The sequence below is a fragment of the Protomyctophum bolini genome, assembly GCF_963924005.1.
Source record: "Protomyctophum bolini genome assembly, chromosome: 16".
Taxonomy (NCBI): domain Eukaryota; kingdom Metazoa; phylum Chordata; class Actinopteri; order Myctophiformes; family Myctophidae; genus Protomyctophum; species Protomyctophum bolini.
Genome location: NC_137877.1, coordinates 19,284,700 through 19,295,983, shown reverse-complemented (window position 1 = coordinate 19,295,983; position 11,284 = coordinate 19,284,700). Strand labels below are relative to the sequence as shown.

General features: G+C 41.9%; 1 protein-coding gene across 2 annotated transcripts in view; it reads left to right on the top strand.

Moving 5' to 3' along the window:
• The first annotated feature begins 649 nt into the window (after positions 1-649).
• ikzf2 (IKAROS family zinc finger 2) overlaps positions 650-11,284 on the top strand; it is a 28,778-nt gene continuing 18,143 nt past the window's right edge. Inside the window, exons 1-3 of one of the 2 annotated variants that reach the window (XM_080785596.1) lie at positions 650-784; positions 4,504-4,556; positions 10,597-10,704. In XM_080785596.1, coding sequence (XP_080641722.1) covers positions 4,517-4,556; positions 10,597-10,704 — 148 coding nt within the window. In that variant the 5' untranslated portion in view covers positions 650-784; positions 4,504-4,516. Of the gene's footprint in view, positions 785-1,543; positions 2,040-4,503; positions 4,557-10,596; positions 10,705-11,284 lie in introns of those variants that run through there. The other variant, XM_080785597.1, reaches the window with a different exon arrangement.

Genomic DNA, 11,284 nt, shown 5'->3' with positions numbered 1-11,284 from the left:
TCACTGAGTTCAGTGGAACGCTTATTAGGCTCAAACTGTCAGACAGACAGACAAAAGAGAAGACTGTTTTTTTGTTTTGTTTTTTAGATTTAAAAAAATGGTGTGGCTATGCTTATGATGGCGATCTTAGTAGATAGACAGAATGGAGTGAGCAGTTCAGTGCAGTTAAAGTTCATGCAGAGCAATCATTTTGGCAATATAAATAAATAAATAGGAAATAATTGGAAATAATTGAGTTGACCTTAAGTGCAACTTGGACAAAAGAACCCCCTGTAACCTAATCGTTAAGCAGCGTCAGGCACCAGGCAGACGATCCGTGTGTCCGTATGTGATGGTCTGTCTGTGTGCGTCTGTCAGACCAAAGCTCCCAGAATAGCAACTCTGTCTGTACTGGCGCGGCTGCTGCATGCGCTGCTTTCGAAGATGGAGGAAGTCAACGGCGGATTTGTTTATTTATTTAGTCGATTACCAATACCGTAGTAATATCGTATTGGTCCGCAGTTTTTCAGCTTCACCCAGCTGATGACTGCTGCTCAGATGGTTATATGATGATAACGATGATGAATGAATGGTGATGAGCCCTCGGGTGGGGGTGGGGGTGGGGGTGCAGCACCAGCGGTGCGGTGGCCAACTGTTGCTGCTGCGGAACCAACTGTAGCCCGCACACATACTGTGGCTAGAATAATGAAGTCTGTCCTAAACCGAGACATTCAAGCTGGAGCAGCATGTGCAACTTCCAGGAATTGTGAGCATATGGAATTCTTTAAACTCCTGCTTTTTTAAGGTAAATCAATAATAATAATTTAATTTAAAATATGACAGTGTGCAGTGCATGAATCGGCTATTGATATAACCTACGGGCGCTGCTGTAGCCTACTAGCCTACTTGGCGAGGCTAGACATTCACCCTCAGCCGAGCAGAGCCGATCGAGTAGCCAGCCTATATAATTTCATCACAAGCCCTCATCCGAGCTGTGGGAGCGTGTCTGCACTCTGCAGCTTGCAGGGGAAGACAGGTGCGTCTGCCTGATAAATGACAAGTCGGACGGGCTTTATACTGCAGCCAGACAGAAGCAGACATGCTGCGATCGGATAACCTGTTGAATTGCAGCTGTCAGTCAGTTGGGTCACTGTCAGACTATACGGCTTTCTTTGGACAATACAAGTAAAGCCACAGAAATAATAGGCTATGGTACTTTGCGCGTTCTAACTACCAACCAACCACCGACCGATCAATGCTGCTGCTGTCTGTTTGTATTCCCATTGAGAACGTGCATTTAGGTGCTGCCTGCCTGCCGGGTGTGATGTAATAATAACTCACTCACAGCTCCATTCTCTAGCTTTTCAACGTCGCCTGTAGTGTACCCACCTACGGTTTTCCAATCCCTTTACAAGTAGAACATAGCATGGCTGCTCCCTAGCTGCCTCTTTGGCTAATTCCTTAGGAACCGGCCGATCCAGTTTGATTCATCCCTTCTCTTTCTTTTCCTTTACAAACTCCTCGAGTCTTTCCTTGACCTGTTGCGGGTGCCGTGAAGACGCATCGCACGCACAATAGAGAGCTTTACTACCTCTATAGCTTGCTAATGTTATGAAAGAGAATTAAAGCCCACATCTGAACCAATGCATTGATGTGCTTAGGCTATATTAATGAGAAGGTGCGGAGGTCGCGCATGAGCTGGAAAGACGGGCACGCACCGGAAGAAGAGACGCACGTAAAGTAGCCTACTTGAGACAGATGTCATGTTTTCCTAACTTTTGTCATTTTAGTTGTAGCCTAGCTATATGGTCAGGTTATTGATCAGCAAGGGTCTTTAATTGCATTGTAGCCTATTTGGCTGTAGCATGCACTGAAACAAGACCAAAGTAGCCTATAGTATTAGTTGTAACACTTCTATTATTTTAATACCGCGGTTCATATTAGGTCAAACAAAAATATTTTGACAATTTGCAATTTAAAGGAAGGTGGAGACAATTAAGTTGTCTCCTTGACGGACATCACCGATTTCGCAGTCGCATATATAGGGGAGACACTCGAAGGTAAATACATCAATCAACCCCTTTTTCATGCTTGTTTTCTTGGTTGCTTTCTGATGTGATTATTGCTGTCACACTTCTCTGTCACACACTTCTCTTCTTATTTTAATTAAACGCACAACCTGCAGATTATGACATAGCGTTCAACATGTATAGGCCTACAGGACTACACGTTTTCCACACTCTCATGCAGCCACACAGGCAAAGGTTTACCCCAATATTATCCATGTGCTTATTAGTATAGTAGACTATAGACAATGTCACATTTCAAAATAAATAGCGACCTGATGATGATGTTATATCCTTATGCTATATAGGCCTATGTGTTTGCATGGTAAACTAAACTCAATCCTAACCTATTTGGATGAAAACCGTGGGCCCTCATCTGTCAAATGGGGTCTGCTGAGTGCTGACTATAACATTTGGAAATAACTATAAGTTGTTGTTTTTGCTTCTCCAAAGGAAACATTTAGATTTATGCAAATTGTAACTGTGAAATAACTATTGTTCTTAGGAGCCCCATTCAGGGCTTAACAACTAATTGTATAACTGAACTAAGAAACAGATGGTGGTGTTATACAATATTGACCTGCACATGCAGGTGAAACCTTGCTGGAAAAACTCTTGCGGAGTTGATTAATTAAAACGTACTGCTTTAGATGATGTTGTGGACACAGTGAAAGGCACCCACCGTTTTACCCTAATATGAGTAATATATTTGATTCCTAAAATTATGAATATTGTAGATGCTGCACAGAAAGTGTACACAGACAGAACCAATGGGTTTCAAATGTACAGTATTTGAAATGACATATCCTACAATTGCCATGTTGAGGACGCCAAACATGTGTTGAAAACAAATTAATTAGTTCTACTAATCAGACTGTTCAGACAAATTGAAACACCTGTGTTGGTCGCCAACAAGGCAGGTGTAGTAGGACTACATTTGAAACCCATACAGAATTGTGAATACCGTAGTTAGATCCATCAAAACATGTCTCTGAACATTCTAAAGATGCTTAGTTCACAGTATACAGACAGAACCAAATAGATTTTTCCCCCCTTTTTTTTAATAAAGCTGCTTCAGAATGTCACTTGTCACTTATATCTTGTTGGATCCTTGATGATCCAGGATGACCTGAAGCTGTCCTGAACAACAACTAAGCCTGCCCTTTATAGTGTTAATAGTTATTGGAAATGTCCTAAGGGGTTAAAAGTTGTATTCAGCCATATAGGCCTACTGCCAAATGTGCCACACACATTCACTTCAACAGGTGATTACCATGCATATCACAAACTCTGTTGTGATGCTTCCTTTTTCAGTTTTTGTATGACTTAAGTTGTCAGTGGTGGACAGTAACACGAGTGCATTTGCTTGGATACTGTACTTTAAGTATTCTTTACTTTACTTTTGTACTGGACTTTTGTACTTTTGTCACTTCATGTGATTGTCACTCCACTCCAAATTACAACGCAATGCATTGTGAGGTTATAGAATGTAGAGATCATATCAAAAATAAAATGTACATTGTAATTGCACTTTTGAATACTAGCACTAGCACCCATGTACTTTAACTCAAGTACACATTTGACAGAGCAACTTTCACGTGTAGTGGAGTAATATTTGACCAGGAGTATCGAGTATCTACTATCTATACTTTGGCTCAAGTACTGGAGTACCAAGCGTCACTGCAGTTGGTTTGCTATACTGACTTCCAATGGGTTAAATGTCCAACCTGTAGCCTACTGGCAGCCAGCCAGCTAATTAATATTAATCCTTCATCAGTAGGCAGGATGATAAGTCCAGGAAGAACCTAAATCGGACACAATGGGATTCTTAATTGTGTCATTATTTCCATGCCATTATAGTGTCAGCTGCATGTGCTAATCAATTCAAATTAGAACCCCTGATTACAATTGTAATTTCCTAACATGGGCTTTCAAGTACACAAAACAAGAATAGGATAAGAATAAGAATAGAATTTTTGTAATAATTTTTGGCGAACGAAACCGTCAAATTAATTAAACTGCAAATGATAGAATGTGCATTCACTGTATCACAATATATATGAATATCTCTGAAAAGGAATATCACAGAGACATTGTATCGCCTCAACAATATTTATAACCATATCGACCACCCGTACTCCCTAAGGACCCCTGGGGCTGGGAGTCCCAGGACCCCACTTTGAGAACCAGTGATTTAGTGCATAATTGTGATAAAGTCCAAAGGTGTGTGCTGTTCTTTTAAAGTCCAATGCCGTAGCACATTATTATATGCTTTTAAGATTGCCATGTTTAGCTCATAAAACATAATGATCAACCTCCAACAATTACTTCAAACGTATAAATGTCCTGGCGGGATTAATTATTTCATGGTCATTATCATTAATGGTATAAAGTGGCTAGGAAACGAACTGTTCTATCCATAAAATGTGACAGGAAGTTTTCTGTTTGACCCTTGCAGCGCTCCCGAAGATATGGAAACAGAGGCCCCCGATGGCTACTGTGTTGGTAATGGTAAGTCCTCACAATATTATTTCTCATGCAGTACATTCTGTGCAGATAAATGTAGTTCTGTTGGCTAGGCCAGGGAAAGAATATACCGTACGTGGCTACATGCCTAAGGAGTGTGTGTGTGTGTGTGTGTGTGTGTCTGTGTGCGCGTGTGTGTGCGTGCGTGCAAATTATGTCAGTGCGTGTTGCTGTTCTACACATGTTCAGAGTCAATATTTGCCAATTTGGGGCTGATATACAGTATGTGTCCATATGTTTTGCAAGCACATTATGCATTAGGTACAGTGTCCCATTTTTCAATTGCTTTTGTTGCCCTGTTTAGTGGACAGAAATTAATGATTTGTTAATGTGCGTGTGCGTATGTGTGCGCACACGTGTATAAACTATTGCAAACAAAGTAGAAATGTTACCTCTTCAACACTACCAAACACAGCCTTACCGTTTGCAATGCTATTACCATTCGTTACAATTTTTTTATTTTATATTTATTAATATTCTATTATTGCACAAGACTGTAAACATTGCAAGGGATTTTCCCCTATAGCGCAGCCCTTTTCCTGTTCAGCCCATACAAGTATAGAAAACGATGCTCAGGCGACATCCTGTCGTTCTGCTCATTGTGGCTCTCCCTTGCCCCTTTCTGGCTTCCTCTCGGCAGGTGTTTTGAAGCATTTCCCAGCGTGTCCTCCTTAGGTATCTGTATGTGTGCATATGTGAACACACGGGTACAGCTACAGTATAGCTTCTTTGCTGTTGTTTATTACATCAGCAGGGACTTTCATGTCTCCGTCGGGGGTACACGCACCTGTCGGAACAGTCTGCAGGCGGTGTATGTACAGGGGCGTTTGTTGTTGTTAGTGAAATTAATATCCATCTAAGTATGCTCACGTTTAAAGCAAAGTCATTGAAACGTTTCTCCCTCAGCAGTAATAATGCCGTCAGCATGCATAGTCAACGCTGTTCTGCTTTCTGAAGGAGCTGCATGTGGAACATTAAAGCTGTATCATCCTCCTGCAGTATGGCAGATGGGCCAGAGATTTGTTATCTTGCAGGGTTAGACGGTACCAGGTCCAGCCTGGTACTTCCCTCCACTCCCTCAGCAATAAGATTGAATGCTTTTGTAATTAACCACCTGAAGTAGCATCCCTATTCTGGGGGTGAACATTCAGTGAAAATAGACAATTTGTAAGCTCACATTGTGAGGAATTGTGAGCTTGTAGATCAACTATTGTCGGCAAAGATATTTAGTTTACAGCGAAAACAGGAGGGGGCCTAGTATAGATCCCTAGGGACTTTGGTCAAGGGTGGAAGTAATTAAGCCAACATATAGGAAGAAGCATTATAATGTATACTTCTGCTTTACCTTTAAGAACACCTGGCTGTGAACAGCATAGTTCTGAGTGTAAGTTAACTCTTGTCTGCAATCTGTCTCCTTCCCTTGTCGTGTGTAGGTGTGTGTTTGTTGGTGTACGTTTGGGAAGCTTGAGTTTGACAGGAAAAACCAGATCCCACACTGTGTGTATCCAACAAGCCAGAACTGAGTGCCCCGTCACTCAGGGAACAAACCGTGTACAGTCCCACATATGCTGCTTTTGTTCTGTGTACACGCTAGGTTTGTAGGTGGCTGGAATTTTATCCTTGATTTGAGTTTTAGATTATTCATAACCTCTATTCATAGCATATTCTAGTCACAGCAAATGTGCAGACTGGTCTTAAGTTCCAAGGGGAGATGACTCTTTGGATATGCATGCGTCTTAAATTCAATTCCATTGAATTCACTGATGTCACCTACAGGTTTCCTTCTGTTTTCTGTGACTTGTACGCATTTGTTCCTTTCCACTCGCCAACACAACAGTGAATGATCCCAGGTGGCGTGTTACTCAGAATGTGTTTCCCTGAAGCCTCCCCTTAAGTCTTCTATCCAGAGCTTGCTGCTCATACCGCGTTGACTCAGCAAATGGGGGACGCCAACGCCGGGCAAAGCTCCCTTGCTGATTGTGTGTGTTTTTGTGTAAATTAACTGAATGTCTGTCGATTAACCAATTAAATGTGGGGGAGTGAAATGTGTTCACTTACTGTATATGACCGTTATAAACAAAAGTCTTACATCTATCTATCCATCTATTTATCTATCTATCTCTACCTAACTAGCCACTGCACTCTGTCTGTCTATTAATCAATACGTTATAAGAACGTGATTTAACATTTTAACATCAGTGGGGCTTGGTGAAAGGGTGATAGTCTTAAAATTTACCAAAAAAATTATCAAAAGAATTATTAACTATATCGAAATACTTGTCACCTGCTGGGAGAAAGAAGTCTCTCCCAAAATTCCTAATGTTTGGAACATGTCAAATATGTGCACTCGCCATCCCAACAGTTACAGTTTGTCTTTGAATGCTATGCAGCCATTTTATCCGTAAACCTTAATGAGATTTCAGATTGAGACACTTTTCAACATGGAAATGATTATGTGACAGGCCTAATTGTACCCGTCATATTGAGTGACACACAGACAGGAAATGTGCAAGGTTGGGAGAATTGCATAATATTTAGCAACTCATTCACAGTAGACAGACTGGTGGGGGTTGATGACAATTGGTACAAAATGCATTGTTGGCATACTGGGCTTTGCTTTGCTAAAATCCCCAGATTGATACAGCAGCGAGTGAGCGGACTGAGTGGTCGTGAATTAAGCAATATTACACGAGAGGGTGTTCTTTATCGTCATTAATGCACGCCTGTGCTGCCGTAGAAGGTATCGCAGAAGTGCATTAATGACGATAAAGAACACCCTCTCGTGTAATATTGCAATTATACAACAGTTACCCTTAAAACTAAGATAATCACTGAAGAAACATATTTGTTCAATGACAGATGTAGCCACTACGAACACAAATGTCCCAAGAAACTAGCTAGCCTAGCCACGAGTCTGCTGCAGTCTGAGAGGCAAGCACGGCTGAATTCTTTGTTTTGATTGGCCATGCCATTATCGTGGTTTATGCGCGGCTAGAAAGCTGTTTCAACCAATCAGATTGCTTCCTCGAAACGACCTGTTTTAGAACAGAACATTTCCATGTGAACTGATGTAACCCAGGTTACAGGTTAGGGACATACAGTACAAGTACGATGATGGGAGCATTGGGGGCACATCACTACTGTAGCAAAACCTCACGATTGTATTGACATTGGAAATGTGTCTGCGAGAGTGAAATAACTTGAAAGGTAATTTGGTGTACGTCTGATATAATACTGCTGCATCTTTCTGCCTTTCTTTATTACTATATTATTAAGGACCTGAATGGAAACAAAACCGCAAGGATTTTAGAGCAAGTGCTTGACTGTGCTGTTTACATTTCTGTCTAATAAAGTATTAAATCCATCAATGAACCAATCAACCAATCAATCAATTCCACCTTTCAATTAAAGGATGAATGCACTTGGTTTCTGATGTCAAAGAGCATCTTGAGGCATTTCTACCTTCCTGTGACTTACAAGGACAAATTACAGTAACATTTCCAGCATTATTCAAAGTTATATAGAATATTGTTGACCATCAAGTTCAATCTCGGATTTATTTATTTTTCTATTGTGCTAAGTTAAAAGCACACCATACCGTTTATCCAGCCTAGATTCCCTACAAATATGTCAATTTTTCAAAGCATGTTCAGAATGTTTTCCGAAGGTGAATCTTTAAAGAATTCACACCATATCACAGTATTCAAGGCTTTGTTGTAAGGGTCTAGTTTTATATCTCTGCTGCTAATCGATCTGCCAGTGAGCCGGGCGCGCTGTGCCGAGGCTGTCAGTGTGTGCACTACAGTAATGGAAAATCCTTCATGACAAATCTGGGCCACTCCTGTCTCCAGGACAGCGCTGCCAAGGGATAGCCAGCCTTCAGTCACCTGAGATTTCCTCCAACCCCGACATGTGCAACCCGAGCCCGGGCCCAGGGATTGTGTCGTGGACCGAGTCTCCTAGAGTGCCTCACTCAACGGCAGCCCGACGCAACAATGACACAATGCCAAAAGGCTTGTCAATAAGCACTCATAGAATTTAGGGGAAGGTCCAACACGGATGTTCTTTGAATCAATTTTGTTCATAAAAAAAAAAATGATAAAAAAAATCTAAATGTTTTCTAAAATACAAGTACAAGCTCAGATGTACATGATACATCACATGTACATCTGCTATTTTCTGAACATGTACAGAACCTTTCACCTGTAATGACGAGCCCAAAATAAAGACGCTAGCGTATAGCGGTTAACCATTCCCCCCAACACAAATTCATCATAATTCCCCAAGTTTAAAATGCACCATCCATCACATACATGCCTCCGTTACTAGAAACTTTAGGCGCTGTGGTATCAGCATCTCAGGTGCTTTCCAGCTCCTCTCAGTTGTCGGGTCGCTCAAGGAGAAACTCGAATGGTGTCGTCGGGTGAATGGCAGCCGAGCCCCACTGTGGTTCCTCTGGGATCTGACACCTGGGTCAGAGGGGGGTGTGCACCTGTTGCCACCGCATTGTTGCGGTGACCCTGATGGGGCCAGCCTGTAACGGGATAAGGGATTGGGTAGCTCTCCCTCAGAGTGGACACAGAGCTGAGAGCTGGCCATTCGATCCGCAACGGCAGGATATTAGGATCCCATAGTGTACTGTAGGTGGTTTTAGCCAGGAGCCTTGACCGTCCTGCAGAGCGTTGTGCTCGGCATTGAATGAGCTGACCTCTATAGTGGCCATTCAGGTTACGTCCACAGGGGCACGTGAGTGGAGATGAGGAGAGTTAATGAGATGTAGAAAAGACTGCACTTAAAAGGTATACTTTGTTAAAATAAGTCTTAAATAGCTCTATATTCCGATCGTAATCATCACACTCTATAGCAATGATTACTTTCAAAATAGAGCTTTAAAAGGATCCCTGGCTAATAAGACTTATATGCCTTAAAAGATTATACTTGCCCTCTATAACTAAAAACACCTTAATATTTAGTTAGTTTTTCACTCATTGGGGGCAGCTCCCGCCACAAATTGATTATGTCCAGCTCTATGGTATGTATGGAATGCGAATGCATGTGCTAATAAAAAACAATTGAATACTTCCTATGGTTAATATGATATGTTAATATTTTAAATACTTTTAATTAACACATTTTGTTAGGGCTGGACAGGGCTGGACCACACATGGGCAAATGACAACATCTCGTCATCAACTTTTTGAAGATATATAAATATTGAAGGTGTTTTTAATGGACAAGAATAATGTATTAAAGCATATACGTGTCATTAGCCTCCCTCTAACAAAAAGTGTAGTTATAACCAAAAAACACTTAAGACAGGCTTTGTCACATTTTTTTCTTTTTTATACGAGACAGTGAATCCATACTTGTTTTACAAGTATACAATCAGACAAACCATCAGACTATGTTGGGAGTCCATGCTATGTTCTTTATGATGGTTTTCGAGATGTGCTGGTTAGGCTGCCATGTGTTCAGTTCAGACATTCCACAGGTGCCTGCGTAACAGGGCTTGTGTGAAGATAATTCAGAACTTAACAGGGCTTGTGTGAAGATAATTCAGAACTTGTGTTAACTCATCCAAGATTTGGGCCTTTGACATCTGTAGTGCACATGGCCAAGACAAATTGTGACAGAAATGGATGTAATCCAGAGAAAAGGATTGTTGTAAATGAATCATTAACGTTCTATCTGGGGACTTTCTTTGTTCCATGGGTTACCCCTACAGTTAACCTCAAATCCGTGATCGCAGTGGTATACTGTCTGTCTGTCTGTCTGTCTGTCTGTCTGTCTTTCCTTCAGCTTCTGATTTCATTTCTGTCAGTCCACCTGTCCGTCTTCCTTTGTGTACAACAGACTGTCAGTCAATCCGCTCACTTGAGACATGATACGAGAACGGGGTGGATAGCCTTTACAGTACAAAAGCTAAAGTGTCCTATAGAGTGGGCGATAATATGCATACTGTACGGCACTGTACTTTGAAGGACACCGTTTCCACCTCTCTGACTGTTTGCCGTCTGTCTCCCAGGTAACGGCGAATGCTCTCCCAGGAAGGAGAACTCGAGAATGCTGGTGGACCTGTCGACGAGTGCACCCAACGGACAGACAAGCCCTCAGGGTCCTAAATCCCCAGCCGGTGAGTTCTTACTCAACCCAAGACAGATGCATTTGGTGTGGAAGGACACGCATGCACGGTACAGTAGACTGTGCATGTGTGCTCCATCTAGACCACTACCCACCCACACACACATTGGCATAGACTTGCAGGCTTCTAGGCAGAAAAACGCACAGGCGTAGACAGACACTCTCATGCAAAGACAAACACGAGTGTATTGCTTACAAACATCAAGCTTATCGGATATCAATTCAATGCCATTGTTGCCATTATAACCATAAAGCCAGAGTTTCATTTGTATTAGTGCGACCGTAGGTCACAGTTTACTATGAAAACCACCATTTCATGTCAGTCACGCCTCGTGACACACTCCATATATAGCCGTCTCCATATGAAGATCACAACACTGACCTCATTAAACCCTGGATAGCCATACATGGAGAAGACTGGATTATCACCTAGATCTACATGGAGCCGGCCAGTAGCTCTACATCTGACCTCATGGACACCATGTTGATCTAACTTCATCAAACCCTTAGATCTCCATATATGGAGCTGACCGTTTTGACATTCCATATGTTGATTCTCCCCCACCCGTCCT